Source organism: Hylaeus anthracinus, unplaced genomic scaffold, assembly GCF_026225885.1.
Source record: "Hylaeus anthracinus isolate JK02 unplaced genomic scaffold, UHH_iyHylAnth1.0_haploid 0, whole genome shotgun sequence".
NCBI lineage: Eukaryota > Metazoa > Arthropoda > Insecta > Hymenoptera > Colletidae > Hylaeus > Hylaeus anthracinus.
Window position 1 is genome coordinate 23120725 of NW_026533254.1, and position 21084 is coordinate 23141808.

General features: G+C 42.8%; 1 protein-coding gene across 2 annotated transcripts in view; it reads right to left on the reverse strand.

Moving 5' to 3' along the window:
• The window catches only part of LOC128896579 (GAS2-like protein pickled eggs), an 81071-nt gene that overhangs the window by 43483 nt on the left and 16504 nt on the right, over positions 1–21084 (reverse strand). For both annotated transcript variants that reach the window (XM_054159952.1, XM_054159948.1), the window contains exon 2: positions 19944–20130. In XM_054159952.1, coding sequence (XP_054015927.1) covers positions 19944–20114 — 171 coding nt within the window. In that variant the 5' untranslated portion in view covers positions 20115–20130. The remainder of the gene's footprint in view (positions 1–19943; positions 20131–21084) is intronic.

The window sequence follows — 21084 nt, forward strand, 5'->3', positions numbered from 1 at the left end:
TCTTCAGGACCCAGATCCAATTGACATGAACCTGCTTAGAAATCCTGACTACCAAGTGGGCCAAGCTAACCTAGACCAAGCTGAAACTTAACATTCGTGGTTACCTAGTCCTTTCAGGGTCACGTCATCCTAAACCTGTACCTGTTAACAAAATCCTAAATACCAGGTGGTCCACTATTGCAATCCCCAGAAAATGAACACATAGCGAAGCTATTCAATACACACGCGACTCTGATACACCTCTCCCGGCGTAGCTGACATTCACCGGTAGGCAGGAGCGCCGAGCGTGTCTGGTTTGCTCCCGCTGATTAAAGAGTCAAACAGACACCGATAGCATCTTAACACCCTCTAAGCTAATTGTTCCATTAATAATAAACGCCGTGCGCGGATTCCTAATGCGTTTAACATTTGCGAGGACGATAAATACTCGACGGGCAACGAGGCTCTCCTGGCCGAGGGACTTTTATTATCGACGCTGGCGGGTGCTTAAGTAACCGCGTGATAATTAGATATCGGGATGATGTAAATGAGCAGCACAGCCACGCTCCGCGCCGTTCGACTTCGTCTAATAACAGGTTCTACCACGGTGTCTATCGTTTAATAGCGTCGTCGAGGATCTGTTATTTAACGATACGGTTTACGCCGTTCGATTTTAATTAAAAGTCGAAACAGATGCCGAAGATACAGAAATTAATGGTAGAGAGAACAGCCTTCCTCGTATTTATGTCGTAACACGATAATAAAATATAATTGTTAGAACTTGTAGATGATATTTTACTTTTAGATTCAAAATGGATTCCATTGTCGATACTCTGTATGTACGATGAACTTATCAGGAGTATTAGAGTGCTCTTTGATCCTACGTCTAACAGGAATGCGCCGAGCATAAGGTCTCCCTTTCTTCTGGACTCGGAGCTGAGGATAAGGGTGTTCATTGTTTCCCCAGTAGACGACTCGATAAATATAGCTCTATTTCGTGAGTATTGGGTTTCTCAGAATCGATCCAAGCTTGCGAGCGGAGGAGTCTGGACAATCCAAAAGATTCTGATCGATGACGTGTGGACCCCTACAAATGGACCAGGACACTTTAAGGATTCACACGTCTCTGATCAAGGCCTATCCGTTCTAAGCACCGCCTCAGAGAATTCTACTTGGTAGAAATGCTCTGGACACTGCAATATGACTAACCTTCAAATTTTTATCTTTCTTTCGAGTTCAGACTCCTTAATATTTATTTTACGATGAGTTTTCCTCTGTTGACTTTTGCTTCGTAACTTAGACGTTCCTCGAAATTCATTACGCAGAGAAATCCTGTTCGATGAATCACGTTGTTTGCCGTTTCATTCAGTCGGTTAATCTCGTTTTGATTCATTACTCAACGCGAGAGCGTACCCGACCTTATTTCAGTAACTTGTGTACACGCGCTGTTTACACGGGAATTTGATCAATGGGGCAATTCTTGCGTTCCGTCGGTTCGTGGGACATCTGCGGACCGTCAGGATTCGTTTCGCGTCGAACAATCTCAACCTGAACAAATATTTCGCGTCGAGACACCTGCTCTTGCGAAATTTCACGCGAGCAAAATCAAATTTGAAGCAATGATAACGCGGTGCTGTTAGGTTCTGATTCATCGCTTCGAAGCGGGGCAAAACCCTAGGCTTTTTTCCAAAGAAGGAAACGAGATAAACGTATCGTTTATTGCCAGCTTTCTAGAATTTTAAGATTTACAGAACTACTAGGACAACTGCTTCTATACAATTCTATGTTTAGCTTTTTTTTGTTGGCCAACTCTGCTTCGAGGCAAAAAGGAAAGGTCAACAGCTGCTATAAAGTATCCAGTGTCGCCAGATTTCCATTAACTGCTGCGTGTTTGAACTGCGCTATGAGTAATCCTATACTCGGTCCACAACGGAACTGGATTTTTATCGACAGATGCGGTTTCGACCACGACAGAGGGCATTCGTGCCTTGGTTGGTTTGGTGTGTTTATAGTGCGAACTTTGAGGCGACTGACTTTTCGCCTTTGCGTTTTTGCACTTTTCTGGTGTTACTTTATCTTACCAAGATCTTTTCTCCTTACTATCTTTTTTATTCTTTTCGATTACATATCTTATGCCATTTTTGATACTTTACTTTTACTTTTCTGGTACTTATCATCTTACCAAGATCTTTTTTCCTTACTATCTTTTTTATTCTTTTCGATTACATATCTTACGCCATAGGATTTTCGATATTTTTTACTTTGTTAGTCGATCCTAACCCAACCATGAAAAACCTGGGTGGACGGCCGGGATTCGAACCCAGGTTCTCAGCGTGGTAGCCGGCTACGCTACGCACTGCTCTACTGTCCACCCCTCACTCGTGCCTTTGACAAACTATATATGCAACCTATATATGTACTCCTCGTGTACTTCTTTTCCCGTTCACTTTAATCCTTAATTTACTCTTTCAATTAATTCACTGATAAAGGCAACAAGTGTTGAAATTGCCGGATACGTTGTATAATAGCTGGCTAATCGCCTGTGCCTTGCGAAATTTTAATAGTCTTTTTATTCGTCGACTAATTCAACCGTTTACGAGGTCAATGTTACGCGGATTATTGCCTTCTCATCTCACTTTCACTGTACTACATACTCGAGGTTCGTGGTCAACGTCACGCTATGAAACGTAATGCCTAGACTTTTCGATTCGCGTTTACCAACATTGCAAATTTATTTTGCCAAATTTTGAATTATTTTGTTCTTCATTTACTTATTTATTAAAGCATTGATTCTAACATGTATTTTTTTACGAAGTCTCGGATGTACTAATTCATAGAATTGTTTATTTTATTTCGCAGAAATTCATTGAAATATTACGTTTGTCATAAAAATATGACGAATCTTCGTTACGTATCTTTCTGAGGGCAGATAAGCGGGTCACCGAAACTGAAAGTTATCGGATACATTGACCTGATTTGTGTAGAAACGCATAGATCCGCGATACTGCGAACTACTAATTCGTTGACAGATTCGTTTGAAAAAGCTGTGAGCAATTTTCTAAGTAAAATTAGACGCGTGGAAACAATTCCAGCCACATTTACAGCAACCGATACATTAAAAATGGAATTGAAACGCAGATAACGATAAGAATACACGAAAATATTAATTAAATTTGATTCGTTGGTATCGCGATGCGACCAGTCAGCCAACCAGTTCATTTTTAAAAATAAATATTGATAGAGACTCTCCCCTCCCGACAACAATAAATTTGTCACGACTGTAAATAATAATTCGTTTCAGCGATAAACGTTAGATTTATAGCGAGCCTCGACGACGGAATGAGAAGAAGAATTTTAATTAATACCGGAAGCAATTTGCTACCAGACATATTGCTGCGTTTGATCGTTCAATCCTTGTTTGTTATCAATCTCGGTTATGCTTCGATAATTAAGATTAATCACCGCGATCGTGGGCGAATGTATCAGCGCGCGTCCATTTACGTTCGATCCAGTCACAGTTTAACATAATAATATGGCAGCGATACCGAGACCATACCAATTATCTGTTTTTTAAACGAATTTTTTCCAACCCGTTTCATTCTCCTTATCTGCGAGTGCAATTGAAAGTGCTGAATCCTTGTAACAAGGATTATCAAATTTATAAGTCTTCTCCTCCTGGTTGCCCTCAGCTACCGCCATCTCGACCTTGGCGCCATTGTTTCCGCCATTTTCAATTTAACTTCTCTCGATGCCCCATTCTCACATTCGACATCTTTCTCCTTTTTCTTTTTCAAAGTTTTAGCTTTGATTTCTAACAAGTATGTTATAAATTGAAAATTCGTGATTAATTCGCCGTTCGAAACTAATAAACAATTCGTCGTTATTCGGAGATTGAACCGAGCCCCGAGGCCCAGCTAGTGCCAATTGTCGCCGAAACGGAACAAACGTTGTGTCACGGTTCTTTGTGACGCTTTTGAATCATTGAAACGGGACGAGACCGGCTTCAAACAGCCGACGAGACGGATTAGCCGATGAAAGTGCACCTCATTCAGTCCGAAGTGCTCGTTGCAGTTGCACGAAAGCGAAACGGGATAGCTGTATGCGCGAATTCTCTGCAAACAGCAAAACCGTTTTTGTGATCTTAAACGCTTCCCGTCCAATTGTGGCCGAGGAGCCAATTACATTTCCCGAAAATCTGCCGTAATTGCACTGTTTAGAATATTTACGACCAACGTTTTCATTACATACTTGTATTAAGACATAAATCCGTAAAGATAATTATCAAATATCACGCAATTCTTCGAATTAATTAGATTTATATTCGTGTATACATTTTTTATTTATATTTTGTTGTCTGTTTAAAAGATAAGGGATTCTAGCGATAACAACGATCCTAAACGCATAAATTCGTCGCGAAATGTAAAAATGCACTTCCCGCTGAAGAAGTCGGTCCTCGGTCACGCCAGATCGCGAGCAACAATTTGAATAATTTAAATGATCGATATCCGACCCCCCTGACCTCCCTAGCAACCATGATTTCGCATCGACGAGCTGTAACCGTTTCTACGAATGCGTTCCGCGTTCCCATTGAGCATTGCGCGATCGCGGCGCAATTATTGCATTTTACACGGAGCCATTACGTTTTCCTTCTTATCTCGGTACACTAATCCAACAAGGCCGCGATACACTATCTAACCAAGTATGTAGTCATTAATCGCGGCACGGATTATTTTGTCTGGCAATTGTGTTCTCAATTACTTAATAGCCCCCCGATGTCGATTACTATGACAGCCGATACGGTGGGAATACTGGCTCCGAGCGGGTAAGCGCGCCGATATATCGCCGAGGAAACCAATACGAGGCAAATAGATATTTACGAGGCGATTGGGGCGCCCGCTTCGATTCGACGTTTCGATGAAAACGCGAGATAGCTCCGTGGCGAACCAGAGTACAAAGAATCGCCAGACCGCAGATAACGCCTTGACGTAATAACAATAATTACGACGTTTTCCTTGCGCCATAAAAGCAGCCCACAGAGTGCTGCAACTTGCCAGGTATCCCTCGGAGGGACTCGAGATATTCCAGGAGAACCAGGTGACTTCCAGGGGAACATTAGAACTTACTCTGTCCTCGTCAAACAAACAAACTTCAGATATCGTTAGGAAAGTCTTTAGACTCTTAAGCTTAGATGTCCAAGGCTTTGAAGAATTGGAAATTTTGTGAGTGGGGCCCTGAAACATCTAGTTCAACATTTCTATCTGCCTTCTTCGCTTTCTGAGATGTCGAACCCCCATCACACCACTTCAAACGTTCCCAAACTCAGGTCCCAGCGCCTCCCAAAATACAATCTATAGAAATTGAAGCATTCTAGGTCGTCTGAGATGTCAAAGACACATTCTACCACTTCAATTGTTCCCAAACTCAAGTCCCGCCCCCTCCTAAAGTACAACCTCAACAACCCCGAGCATCTCAGATCTCCTGTGATGCCAAGCCCCAATCCTACCTCTTCAAACGTCCCCGAACTCAAGTCCCAGCTTCTCCCCGCCACCACCTCGTCGCTGATTGTTTAAAATCACGTCGCCAGGAGCGTCGCCCGCAGCCCTGACAATGGAACATCGCGCGTGACAGTAGGCAGAGTCGTGAATCATTTGGATTTCACACTGGCAACGCGATTCTCGTTAAAGGGTTAAACGCGTGACGGCGTCGAACACCGCGTACGTGGCCGAGAAGAATCGCCGGCGAACGACGATATGCATAAGACGCCACGGCGAAACCTGTTCTGTTTTTGTTGGCCGTTGTATGCTAAACGAGATGCACGTACGTAATTACCCGGCTGCCGAAGGCGAGCTGTGTTTTTGTTGCGGGAAGGGTGAGTCGGAAAAGCTGGGTAGGAATACCAGTCTAGGAATTGCGGGACGACGAGAAATTGGTCGATAGAGTGTCTAATGAAAATTGAAGACTCTGTGTCGAGGAATGTCGGTTATGGTTTGGCTATCGCTTTGGTGATCGAAACGAAGACGTACCGTAGACTTAATCCGTGTGAGAGTGTACAGAGTAGACATATAGGTACTGGAGAACTAATAAAAATTACTGAAGCAATTTTCCACGTTTCACTGAACAACTAAACAAATTAATTCTGAGAGTCAAGCATCAACGAACCAAATTTAAAATTTGTGGAGTTTGATGAAGTTTGAGTGAGTTTGATTATGTAGTTTTCAATATTTAATCCAAACGTTAAAGTGTGGATCATATGATCCAGTAGGTTTCGGTAGGATTTTTAGCATTAAAGAGTCTCCATTTCGAAAACAATCAATGTTTTTCTGTGGACCACCTTGTACATCGCGCGGATCCCCCGGAGATCGCTGTCGGTGCCGAAAAAAAGGCCGGAAAGGGGAGGAGGAAGGCGCTCCCACGATTCGGTTAGACGAAAGCAGCTGGCAGTGAGTAAATAAAACAAACCGCGCGCGTCGCGTTGTTACGCTTTTCTCCGCGCGGCGTTACGTTTAACGACGTTGTCCCCTGTGAGCGCATGCGAAGCCGCTCTAATTTACGATGTTGAATGTGCACCAGCCATTTTCATTAAGCGCATTTGCCCACGGTAGTCGGCTGAGACGACACGAGAGGGTCAGAGGCCACATAATGTGACATCCTGCCGTCAAACTCTCATCTGCCGTGCATATTACCCGCCGCGACACTTCTCGACTCTTCCTCCTACCGTTTGCCCCAGGCTACCGCCATCCCAACCTCCCATTTCGCTCTCTTTAGTTTATTTCTCTTGTAATCGATGTCTTTCTTTGTGTCACATTTTTATTTTATTTAACATCTGTTTTATATTTTTACTCAACATTTTAACTTACATGTATATATATATTTTTTATAGACCCCTTAACCTCGAGGGGTGGGGGGGGAGGGGGGGTGGTCCACATCTGTATATTCCAAATCTCTTCTTTTCCTCTATCTTTCCTTACTGTACCTTAACTCCACCTTATTTCGGTACCTTTTTTCCAACACTCTAATTTTCCTTATCCTTATCCACTCTTCTCTCCCCTCATCCCCCCCAACTCATCATCCCTTGATATCTTCACAAAATTTTGTTGCCACCTCCCTTCTCGATTCACCCCTATACTACACATACATACTCTCTCAAACGTGCTCCCACATCTCTTACTTTTAATTTCCAATTTAATAATACCCCTTTCATTGTTTTTTTTTTTTTATATATTTTCCAAAGAAAACCACGACATTCTTCACCTTTTATATTAAGACCGATGGAACCTTATCCCATTAAATAAGAATTTTTCTGACACTCCTAATTGAAAGAAATAATGCGTTTGGTTGTGTTGAGATCGAGCCTGTCACAGTCATGACTTAAATCGTAGAATTGAGGGCGTTCAGGCGCCGACGCGATAGAGTTAATAAGCCATCCGGATGTCCCGACTGGTTTTACAGTTTCCTGAGAGATTAACAGCCACGGCGAGCCTCTAATTGCAAGACTGCACGGCGCCGGGTCCTTCACGCCGCGTAACACGCATTCTCCGCGGTTATTGCCAGCTTCGGGACGATACTCGACGGTAAACACCGATGTTGGAGCGTCGCGAACAGTTATAACGATTTTATTATACACTGGGCATCCCGAGAACTCGTTTGTGCTAGCTCGCGACAGGAAGAATTCGAACGTAAGGAGAACTCGGATCTTGGAATTTATGTAAACAAACTGCGAAGTGAATCGAACGTAAACAAAGCGTGTTTAGCGAATGGGGTGAAATACAAAATAATTGAGATGAAGTAATAAAATTTCTGAATTGGAATGCTTGCATGAAATACAAAATATGAAGCGTGAAATTCATTTTTCCTTGATATGTGCAGTTGAACGAGCGAGGTCGCTGGTTTTTGCATGTCAAAAGACACGGGACCACGTCATTGGTTCGTAGATTTCGCTCGCGCAAAGGCGTAGCAGTACGTCAACGGGATGCCGATTTTGCATATGAAAAGACGAGCTGTACATAACGGTCCGCGGCGTGTCAATTGCTGTCCTGTTTTGAGTGTGTCAGTGAGTTGAGTCCTGACTTATTACTTTCGACCGATCTCTTAAGTGGAATTTCATGCAGATTAGGAAGAGCTCATTAAGCCGCTTATAAAAAATATCCCTTACATAAGAAATATATATAAATGTTCTTTATAAGTAGAATACAAAAAGAGCGTTATTCGATCTTTAAAGTGATCACAGATGCGTCTCAATTAAACCTGGGGTATCAGGAACCCCCAACTCCGTTGCATCGTACAATCCAGATGACGATAGTCGACGAAAACGGTTGGACGATGTAATTGAAACAAATTGTAAGGCTACGAGTGCCTCCATTCTTGACCCGCGGCGATTAATTTCTTCTTGGACGAACCCCGGGGGCAAATTGCAACTCGCAGATGACCTTATTAAACCCGTCGTACCTCCGCCATGATTGCACTTGGCAATCGCCCGCGCAAATAGGTCGACGATCGATTTGTCGATTTCGGAAATTCGTGGACGACAGCACGCGAACGGACGGAAATTATTCCCAGGAACGGTTATTTTCCGTTTCAATTTCGCATGTGGACGTCGTTTGCTATTTGTAATTTCTAGCGTGGCGCTGGGAAGCCGTGGATCGACGCCATCATGGAGGGAGGATTTGAGGTTAGGATAGTTTCAAATTGAGAACAGATGTAGGTATACTTCAACTAGGATTACGTTGTGTTTGGTAATGACGAGTTGATGTATATGATGCTGTAGGAGTTTATTTAATGGAAAGTGGAAACCTAATAAAATTAAAACTAAAATGGGATTCCATGGTGCTATGGATCGAGGCCATCTTGGAGGGAGGATTTGAGGTTAGGATCGTTTCGGATTGGGAACAGATGTAGGTATACTTGAAGTAGGATTACGTTGTGTTTGGTAATGATTAGGTCTCATACCTACATCCTCAGGTCCCAGCGCCTCCCAAAATACAATCTAAAGAAATTGAAGCATCTTAAAAAGTCCCAAAACTCAGGTCTCAGCTCCTCCCAAACCACAACCTCAACAAATCCGAGCATCTTAAATCTCCTGTGATGCCAAGCCTCCATCCTACCTCTTCAACATCGATGTTGATGTATACGATACTGTAGGAGTTTATTTAATGGAAAGTGGAAACCTAATAAAATTAAAACTAAAATAAGATTAGGACATTTTCAAACTGGGAACAGAAACATCAGCTAAGATGTAGCTTTTGCTATAATATTTCAAATAAGAGTACTTTCAAAATAATGGTAATAATTTAAAAGAAAATGGTAATAATTCCGAATCTACACTAAGATGAATAAATACAATTCGATACAAGTTGGAACTTGTATCATTTAAATTGTAACTCTATGAAACCGTGACTTAAATTGTGGTTGCATTATAAATGATTGAATTGGCGCAATTATAAGTTGAAGAAGAAATGTAATCGTTGGTAATTGCGCATGGGTAGCCGATGAGAAATGATTCTACGACCGAGGACAGCTCCAACCCACAGTTTTAGGGCCTGACGACGGGTGTATCTCGTTTTCGCTGGTTTAGGTGCACGTGGAGCCCATAAGGCGATGGTATGCGAGCGGTCGGAGCCGAGTCGCGCACTCGTAAAAATTCTATCTAACAGCATCCGGTCGGCCGTCCCGGCTCGATACCTCCCCGGGGATAATATAGAGATTAGGCGAATGTGTCAACGGCCTGGTGTAACGAGCCAACCGTTTCGCTTCGCCCGCGCAGCTGGCGATTCAGCTATCGAATCGGGAATCGAGTAGGCGCTCCGTGTTTGTCTCTCCCCTGGTCCATGCCATTACACTTTCATGTCTTTTCGACGATCGCGAATCCGTACACGATCTACGACCTCCATTCGACGACGTAGACGGAGGCTAACCCTCATTTTTTATTTATTTAATGTACAACCAAGTTTCTCAACTCTTTACGAACACTGGCTTGCAATATTTTCTTTGGTCATAAATTGGGCCTCCAGACCTAACCCAGACTGAAGAAAAATTTGTACTAGGTTCATACAGAGTGTGTCTATTTTAAAATTTATTTAATATTCAACTACAGTCAAACTTTAAAATTTCTCTAAACCTAACCAAGACTTAACCAAGGCTATTTTTAAAATTTATTTAATATCCAGTGTCAAGTTTCTAAATTTTTAATTGAAGCCTAACCCAGACTGAAGAAAAATTTGTACTAGGTTCATACAGGGTGTGTCTATTTTTAAATTTATTTAATATTCAACTACAGTCAAGCTTTAAAATTTCTCTAAACCTAACGAAGACTTAACCAAGGCTATTTTAAAAATTTATTTAATACCCAGTGTCAAGTTTCTAAATTTCTTCTTGATTCTAACTATCCTTAATTCTCAGCCATTTTCTCGAATCATAAATTGGTCTCCAAACCGATAACGACCAATTAGCACTGACTTATAATTTTATTTCTCGTAATTTTGATGTTTTCTCTCGCCGAATAAATTACACCAAAAAAAGAAATTTGCCGCGGGCTTCGTCGAGAATTCTCATCGTCGGCAACCTGAAGCTGTTAAAAGACCGGTTGCGACGTCTTCGACAGCGACGAGTGTTGAAACTAGCGGCGTATCGGGACAGGAAATGAAAAATTACGGAACAATCGATCAGCGTCTGCGAGCTGACCTCCTTAACTGTTTTATCGAGCCGCCTGGTCGGATTAACAGTGCCACTGGTAGATACGCCGTGCAAACAGTACACTCGTAATAGAATGACGTCCATAAACAGTCCATAGTTAACTTGTTATTTAGTGCCTGTTGCATAAATTATTTTCCCAGTCCGCGACGTCGTGTGAGCCTCGCTGGTTAAAAATAAAAGAGGCCGGATGACGCGAGAAAAAATTATTTTTCAACGTTAGATACAAGACGAAAGTAGTTCCAATTCCTTCCAGCGAGATTTTCAAACTTTTTATCGCGATGGAAATTTTCTTTACATTCTAGAAAAAAAAAGGGAAAAATTGATGGGACAAATTGATGGAACCGCTGGAAATTATAAGAGAGATTGGTAGAAGAAATAAAACATTGAAACAAAATGCCGAATGATCTCAAATTACCGCAAACAAGAGACTACGAAGTACAAATCTAGGAATTGCACGGTATAGTCAATAATTTTCACATAGGAACGCGACTGCAATACGGAAATGATGAGTGTTAATTAGATTCCATTCCTGAAAGCACATGCATCTCTGCGTATAACCATATGGTATCTCTTACTTTTTATGTAACCTAGTCGAATAAATAAACTCTCCGTTGAAAATATTTATCCCACTGTTATGCAACAAACTTCATCCACGCAAAAACTGAGAAGGAATAAAGCATCTTCGAAGCACCCCTTGAGAGATTCTAAGAAGGTGTCACCCCAAAAAGGGATCACCTCGAAGATCCCAGCAATGGAATTAAAATCTCCATGGAAATATGTAAATCCCCAATGGACACCCGTGTTCCCTGCAACGCGATGGCGCTTATGGCTTTCCTCTGAATCTATTCTCGTCGGTTGTTTTTCTAGTCTACCCCTGCGTCGAACTCGGGGAAGATCCACCCGTTATATTTAGACGGAACCATGAAAAAGGCCGGATGGAAGGACGCCCCTGTGTTTATTTTCGACTGGACTATACCTTTAAAAAAAAGGAGAATTCAGAGCATTCCTGGTCTAGACGAACTAACAAATCGTCCCTCGCTTTTTCGTTGATGTTGAAAAGGGGAAGGGGTGGTTCCGCAAGAAGTCGCGAACCGGAAACGTTGTCGAGGATGGCCTGGTCCTCGACTCTTTCAAGCCACACGTTTGAAGACACGCTTCCTTTTTATCTTTCGTTTCTGGAACTTGTCGAGATCCGTGTTGAATTTATTGTTGAATGTTTCTTTTATTGTCCACTTTTATACTTCTTGTTCATTTCATTATTTCAGATTTATATTTTACTTTTATTCTATCTGCTTGCATTTTACTGGCATTTACTATTTTATGTTTACATTTTACTTTCATTCTATCTTCATTTTACAAAAGTTCGCATAGGAAAGAGGATCTGCGTGGAATATTTTCATTTCAGGAATATCTAGCGGTACAATTTTTGATTGTACCGGCATTCGTTTGTAAAATTTTCGTTCCATTATTCCAGATTTATTTTTATTTCTTGTACGCTCCAAAATTTGCATGGCAAAGCAAGAGCTGCTGCGTAGAATATTTTTATTTTAGGAGCAATAGGAGGCCTTCACACTCCAACTCTTTATTTCCTCGAGCAATCGCCCGCAAGAATTATCATTCCATTATTCTAGATTTATATATTATCTTCAATTCGTCTCCATTCCAAAATTTGCATGGCAAAGCACGAGCCACTGCGTAATCGCGAAAAGATGATAAAGCGCGTGGGCGTATATCGCGTTCCTCAAAAGGCGAGAGTATCGTGTGGCTCGGACATCAGACGCAATAAACAGTCCGAACGGTCAACAGAAAGAAAAACAGAAGTCGATACAAGCGAAATTGTCTCGATTAGCGTCGGCCTTGCTCGCTCTGGACAAAAATGGAGCTCCTCCGCGGCTGGCCTTCCGAAAAGGATAATCAGCCAGCAAGGACGGCAGTCTGAATGCCCTCTTATATGCAAATGTATGCAAAACGGAACCGTGCGCGTATCGTCGCGTTTAGATTCCTGCGAACACCGCGAAACTAAGAGATCCCCGGCGCTGATAGGGAAATCCGCGTCAGTGTCGCGAATGTGATGTATCTTTATTACGATTCGCTGTCGTAACCTCCTGGGATTTGTTGTTACACGGATTCTTCTTTTTTTCTATTTCTCTCTTCCACTGACGCGTCGTGAACGGAATATTTATCGACGATAAACGATCCGCGGGGAACGTGAATCGTAACGTGGTCAGTCATGCGGAATGGAGAGTCGGAGTGGTCGCGACGAGCTGGGAATTGGGATGTTTAGAAATTTGAATTTCGTGGGAATTGCGAATTGGATGTTTAGAAATCGGGAAAATTAGAAATGGGAAATTCGGGAGTTCGAAATGGTTAGAAATTGGGGAAAATTGAAATTTAAGGGAATTGGGAATTAGAAGTTAACAAATAGGGGAATTGATAAAATAGGAAGGTAGAAGTTAAAAAAATTAGAAATGGAAAAGTTGGGAGTTCGAAATGTTTAGAAATTGGGAATTGATCAAATTTCGGAATTGATAATTGGAATTGATAAAATAGGAAAGTAGAGATTAGGAAAATTAGAAATAGAAAATTTGAGAGTTCAGAAGTTTAGAAATCAGGGAAAATTGTAATTTAAAGGGATTGGTAATTAGAAAACAAATTAGGAAAATTAAAGTGTAGAGATTAAGAAAATTAGAAAGCAAAGCTTAGGAAAATAAAAAGGTATTGATTAGGAAAGCTAGAAATGGAAAAGTTGTGAGTTCAAAATAAATAAAAATTCTATTAGAATATTAGATGTAAAATCTAGAAGATCCAGGAGTTTAGAAAGTCGTCATCACGGTAAATTATTCAGCAAGAAATTGAAAAATTGAAAAGTATGATTTCAGGACAATCAAGCATTAGAAATTGGGTATATAGGAATTCTAAATTAGTCTCGTACAAGGAACGCAGTCCCCTCGATTTGCATGATTCAGCGATGGTTGTTAGGTAAGGACAACGAATATTTAATCCCAATTATGGTCAAGTGAGTTTCTTCCAGCGTTAATTGGTAAAAAATAATCTTTGTCCAGGAAAGCGATTCTTAGAAGCTGAAAAGGGGGACATGTTAGGCAAGTCGAGACCCCGATGGAGCCGCCGTAAATTCTAATTCAGTGCAAGAAGGGACAAGGAAAGCAGATGTCGACAATTGTGCTTAATTAATCCCGCGGTGGACAACCTCGTCCGTTCTTGGCTGTCTAGAATTTAGCGAAACAGTTTCCTATTTATAAAGAACTGGGACTGGAGAGATCCAATTACCAGGCTTACGCGCTTTCTTTGCAAGAATTTCATCCAATTTGTGCTTAAAAACTGACGTTCTTCACCTAAACGGCTTTCGATTTAGCGATAATTATTCCTGAGCGCCGCAAAATGTTGAATTTAGAAAGAATACTTTCACTTTGATACGTGGTTAGGTGCACTCAAACATAATCTCGAAGGAAAAATTAGAATTTAGGCAGTGTAATGTCCTTCCATTGGAAATCAGAAAAATGAGTGATTAGAGATTAGATTGAGCAATTTTTTAATCGGGGAAATTGAGTTCTAAGATGATTGGGAATTAGAAAAAGCAATAGAACATTTCTGAAACAGATATTTAGTTAAATTGAAAACTGAGAGTGAAATATTTAGGTATTAGGGAAATTGGAAGAACTGAGTGCATTTGGAAGTTAGAATCGAGTGCAGCGATACCTAAAATGCCTATGAATGCTTAGGGGACGCTGTCGGAGATCGATTCCCATATAAGGCCCACATCGAGGCGCCTGGTATTTGTCATTTCCGACAGGAAAGGCCGTTCCGAACCGTTCTTAGCTCCTTTCGCCTCGAGATCGCGTACGATATCGATTGATATATACCGCTGGTCGATCCTTAACTGGACGATAAGGGTCTCTGTGCGTGAAAAACTTCCTGATTTATCGTCCTTCCCACTCGCAAATTAAGCGGCGCGGTATGAAACGAATCATGCGACAGTTGTTCCGACACCTACGCGGATAAATCACTTGACTGCTGTGGACATTAGCTAATTTTCACCTTTCGTTGGGAAATTTTAATATTGCGAGATATATCGCTCGGGAACAGGTAATTACCTTACGAGGTCGCGATAGCTCAAGATAAGTAGAACAGCAACATTACGATTAGGTACGTTAAGTCGTGGCATAAGTGTGTGTATTCCAGTATAAAGTGTAGTATACTCTATAATAGCACTCAATATAACATTCAGAATCTATGTGCTGGGCTTGTCGAATTCTTACAATATTCATTTTGCAAGTACAGGTAAGACATACTTTCGTTCAAATCTGATTCTATAAAAATATGGGTTTGCACAAACATCAACAGTCTAAATAAAACATTCTGTAACTTCAACTAGCCTAATTGAATCCTCATGAAATCTTTTTTGGAGCTCTCAACATCTCCATGAGAATCATTACATAAATATGTAAAACTATGAGTTTGGACAAACGTCAGCAGTCAAAATAAAATATTGAGAATCTGCACCTGTTTATGATTCCTCTATAACTTCAACTAGCCTAGTCCAATCTTCATGAAATCTTTTTTGGTTGCTCTCAACATCCTCATGGAAATTATTACATAAATATGTCTGATATCATAGTACGCCCTGCACTATATTTTTGTTTTAAATTCCCTTGGTAATATAAATTCAAATAAATATCGAAAAAGGTTCTTTCCTTTTCAGGAAAGTTATACAAACTTGTGACTATACCAAGTGCTTCGGAATCAAATTTAAAATTTTTCAAAAATTGGAGTTAAATCGACTTGCGCAGTGAACAGTTCATACCATGCCGTGTGTATTCAAACCCGAAAGTTTCCCAACGAATATCCCCGGTCCAGTCACCCTCACCTCACGATTCCACATGTCGAAGACCCATCGGAGGATCCCAAACGCGTTATAAACGACCGGCCATCGCTGTCGTCCCTGAAAATCCCCATTTTTGCCGACGTCGCGTCGTCCGCGTCCTAATACGTATTCACGAGGCGGTCCCATCGCGGCGATAGGATAAAAGAAAGCGTGGCCAGTGGTGTCCGGTGGCGCGTCCTTATTCAGACGTGGAAAAAACGTGTCAGCCAGCGAGAGAACTCGCATCGAGAGCACCGGGGGTCCTTATCGCGGCGCGGCTCGTACCTTATTACGTACCGCGCCCTTCTCCGCTGGCTTGGCTCTCGTCACGGCTCGTAAAGTCGACGCGGTCGCAAAAGGTGGCTCGCGAACAGGCCTCAGGATCGGAAATTCCACGGCCGCGGGTCCGACCGGAGAGAGATCCGTTTGCGAGAGGGCCGTAATCCTTTAGCCGGCGCAATGGGGGCGCGTACCCGATGCACAGACTCGATTCTTCCCCACCCTGCACGCCTTTATCGTCCTGCCTACTCTAAATATTTCTCTGGCATGAATTTATAACGACGACGGCGCGCACTGCTAATAACGACCGCCGATACCTAGCGATGGGACCAAGCGGATCGCAAGCCAACAGGGTAGCGCTAGAATACTGGGATTGGGGATTGTTGATACTCGATGGAGGATATTGGAGTAGTGGAGTAGTAGCTGTAGTAGCAGAGAGATGAATCAAAGTGGACCCGGACAGCTTAGAGACTCGTCACGCTCGAATTTGGTGGACGAGAAATTCGAGGACATTGATCTTTGGTAGGTAATAAGGATAAGAACCTCTTCATAGTTCTGGTCCCAGAAAGTAACAGTGGTTAGTGCAAAGTCGGAAAAATACAGATTCTGACAAGTCAAAGACTCAAGTTTAACATCTGGCAGCTCAGAGTCCAAAGTACCTAACATTTAGGGGCTCAGAGTCCAAAGGACCTAACCTTTGAGAGCTCAGAGACCAAAGAACCTAACCTTTGGTAGCTCAGAGTCCAAAGAACCTAACCTTTGGTAGCTCAGAGTCCAAAGTATCTAACCTATGAGAGCTCAGAGTCCCAAGAACCTAACACTCAGGAGTTCAGAGTCCAAAGAATCTAACCTTTGGCAGCTAGGAGTCCAAGAACCTAACCTTTGAGAGCTCAGAGTCCCAAGAACCTAACATTGGAGAGCTTAGAGTCCAAAGTACCTAACCTTCAGGAGGTCAGAGTCCAAAGGACCTAACCTTTGAAAGCTCAGAGTCCAAATCACCCAATCTTTTACAGCTCAGTGCCCCAAGAACCTTATTTAGATATCTCAGAATCCCAAGACCCGACTTTAGGTATCGCAGATTCCTAAGAACCTAACTTCTAGTATCCCAGGATCCCCAAAACCTAACCATTTCTACTTCAAAGTCCCAAGAACCTAACCTCAAATAACTAAAGCTCCTCAAAACCTAACTCCCAACACTCCTTCAAACCAGGTTCGGACCCATTTTCCAAACTTCACCAAACCAAAATACCCTCCTTTCTCCAACTAACTCCAACGACAAAACATCAGCCGGGTGAATAATGGCATGCAAACGGGGCGTTTACGTAAAAGTTTCATTAAGTAATGGCCGTGGTCCGCCTATGGCGATGAATGGGCCCCGGATCCCTGGCCAGTCGCGGACACGGAGAGCCGATTTTACGCGGCGTGACTCCGACAGCCGCATAGAGTCGAGTTCCAGCGGGGCCAGCTCTCCTCGTAGATCAGTGAAAGTCCGCGCTGCTACTTCGTTGCACGGCTGCTGCTCCGTTTGCGCTGGCGACAGCCAATCCGACACGCGAGACTACTCTATCGCCGCCGTTGAATGGCACACACGATCGTACCCCGACGATATAGCGCGGGGCTGCGTGTTCTTTCGACACACCGCCACGGATACGATGGTTCGGATTTCAGAATTTAGTTTGACAGTCCCGAGGGGCCTGATCGTGTCGAACACCACTTGGACACTTTGATTGTCCGCTCCGATTAACCGCCTACTTGCTCTGGTGCTCGTTGGTAATTAGCTCCTAAGGATTCCAGGCTGAATAGATACAAGGGACCATTGGAATCTTAGGAACGAGCTAGGATGACGATGTCAGGAATCGGTTGAACACTTGAATAGGGTATTTCGAGATTACGGTTGGCGACTGGGACCGGGGATTATTGATACTCGAAGAAATGGTAGAGAATCATGTAATTACCTTCATAGATTAGCATTCTGTAAGAGTGGACAGACAGAGCTCAGAAGATTATCAAAAGTTGGACTCTGATAGCTGAATTGTGTAAACTTACGTCTTTGGTAGCTCATAATTACGAGAGCCTAACTCTTTGTAGCTCAAAGTCTCCAGAACCGACCCATTGACAGCTCAAAGCCTGAAGAATCTAGTTTCTAAAAGTTCAGAGTCTCAAGAACTTACTCATCTGGGGCTTAGAGTCCAAAGTACCTAACCTTCGGGACTTCATAGTCCAAAGAACCTAACCTTCAGGATTTCAGAGGCCAAAGAATCTAACCTTCGGGACTACATAGTCCAAAGAATCTAACCCTTGGCAGTTCAGAGTCCAAAGTACCTAACATTTGAGAGCTCAGAATCCAAAGAACCTAACCTTTGGGAGCTCAGAGTCCCAAAAACCTAACTTTAAGTATCTGAATTTCCCAGCCAACCCATGTAAGGTTCTTGAAACACTGAGCTGTAGGCTCATTATTCAGACCGCAATGCTAGCCATCACCAGGCTCCCAACTCTAAGCTGTCGAAACGTTCATCTCGAAAAGGCTCTAGGAAACAAAACGTCTCGTCAACCATTCGTTCCCAATTCATGTTTCATTTGAACAAGTCCGCGTGATCGTTCGAAGCGTTTCGGCGAGCGCTAGGCCTGGCGTGTCGTTAGGCCAGCTTCAACGTTGCCGCGCGCGGCTGCTATAAAACAAGCGAAGTTATGCTGCCATTCAGCGGCACCATTATAGACACGACGCCCAGTTATTTTCACCCGATGCAAATTCACTTTATCTCGACGGTAAATTCCGCGAAATTTATCGCGGATTCTGATTCCGCGACTTTCTACGCGCGGCAACCGTCTACTTTACACACTGTCTCGCTTAACGGCTATCACAATAATCGCAGGCGGTTACGGTTAATGACAATCGCCGCCTCGGGTCTACCTGGCCGACCATTTTTCTTCCCACTCCACGTGGTGCCGCTTAAAATCGCGCCTAATGATTCCTTCCACCTCGTCTGTTCTCTCGCGCCAACATTCTTCGGCTTCGACGCTGCCTTTATCGCGCGGAAAACTCGTTCGCGTGTCTTTTCAGACCGATGTGGGTCTCGATAATTTCAAAAGGAGAATTCGTTTAACCGGTATGCCTCTTTCAAAAAATTCAGTTACACGGCTACTGTTCGATGGGGACGACAGCTCGTTAAAGCCTCACCTTGTTCCAGGGGGACGTGTAAACGAGTCTTTCTCAGGTTTGGCTAGGCTGAGAATAGACAACTTCGAGGATGGGTTGCGAGAAATACTTCATGGAGAATGTTTAAAAATTCCCAGGAGCCAAAAAGCAGACCTAACCTATTTATTTATTTTTTTTATTTAGCACTTTGTATATTCATATTACTATAATATATCATACTATATTCTCTATACAATATAATAATATATTATTATATATTGCATGTATTCTATAGTATATTCTGCATTACTATAATATATTAATACTTCAAACCCGTCCCGTTTCCAACGTAGAGATCGACGACAAGAATAGGAACTTGAAGAATGTCTTGCGAAAATTCTTGACAGAAAAGCATTTAAAAATGACGCCGGTGCTTTGAGTACCTCCCTAACCCATTAAGCATCCCCCATACTCTTTTTCAAAATGTCAGCGAATCCCACGTCCTCCGTCCGTTCTTTTTCTAATCTTTTTACGTATTTACATTCCAACGTTTTTAATCGCTTTCGAGGTTCGCGCGAGAAGGACAAAGAGAAAAGAAAACGGAGAAGAAAGAAGTAGTTGCCAGCGGTTTCTTTCGTCCCCGTGTCAGAGACCGTTCCCAACACGCGCTGGGCTGATTCGTGATTCAGTCAGCGTCGAGGCAAGAGCTTCCGGTGGACGTCACACGCATCCTTCTTCCTCTGTTTCACGATCCACGACAAAAGTACGTGTTCCGTGCTTTTACGTTTCCATTTAACATGCGCCTGCCTGTGTGCGCGTTGCACGCGTCGCGTTAACGTCGTCCACGCGTAGAATTTTCAACAAGTTCCCGCGAGAATCATCAGAAATCTTTCGTTTCGGTGATTTTGTCGAGTTCGGTAGGATTCGGAAGCTAGTTTACGGCTCTAGGAGTACGTAAATCGTTCGTCGGTCACTTACTTTGCACAGAGCGACGCCAGTGTCTAGCCTGTCCATAAAATTGTCAACGTTGATTCTTAGCTCCGGATAGAGAGCGTTCAGCCATTCCGCCAAGTCCTCTTTCATCGCTACCAGATACTCCTCGGAGGATTTGAAAGGTCGGTAAGACCTTGCTTCCAGAAGCACCGACATCTTGGCTCTCGAGTACCTGAAAACAACAGCAAACGTTAATTTTAAAATCGTACACACTGTTTTAAAGAAGCTTCCATGAAGCTTCTGTGAAGCTTCTGTTACGCTCGTACTAAACGTGAACTCGAGTGTCCAACTTCATTCGATAAATATTAATGAAACGTCGTGGTTGCATCAGTCATACGTGTCAAACATGATGCCACGGCGAACATTCTCAAACCAGAGTACAAGTACATAAGAGGAACACTAGAAATAATATTCATCTGCTTTTTATGGGTCCTCACTTGCGAGGCTTCAAGACATACATCAGTCAAACTTCGACAAACACAATCACACTGCAACGTATCTACCTGGAGTATCTAAAGCGTCCCACTGAACTGAATCATAATTTGCAATTAAAATTCAACGCACCGTTTTTCCCAGCCAGTTCCCATCCCGGCAATCGACGAACGTTGCGCTGTGAAACGTACCGCGTACGAGCAATAAAATTTCGAGGGATTTGCAAGACAATGGCCAGCTCCGCGCGCACTGCCAATCGTCCCAGAAACTCTCCCCTAGCTGCTGCACCAGTTAAACCACCCCACGTGCCCATAATGTGTCTGAAACCGTGCCCTATCGCAACGGTTGTTTGCTGGTCCCCTGGCTACCCTTATGAATCTCCATTGCTCTCATAAACCAATGATTCCTGACCGAACTAGCTGCGCCAGCATGTGTTTGCCCCTATCTCCGACGATTAAGCTTCCGTGGGTTGAATATGATCGCTGGGAGTCGATTGGGGAATCTAATCCAGTGTTTGGCGATGCAAGAAGATTCGCGGTGACCCTTTGATTTAGTGGACGTAATTGTTTTATGGTTTGACCAAGTGGGTTAGTCATGTTCTGTAGTTTGATGAGGTGGTCTGGGTATGTTGGTATGATTGCCTTTGATACAAATGTCTTGTGTTAAGTCTAGAGTAAGTGTTTATGTATAAAGG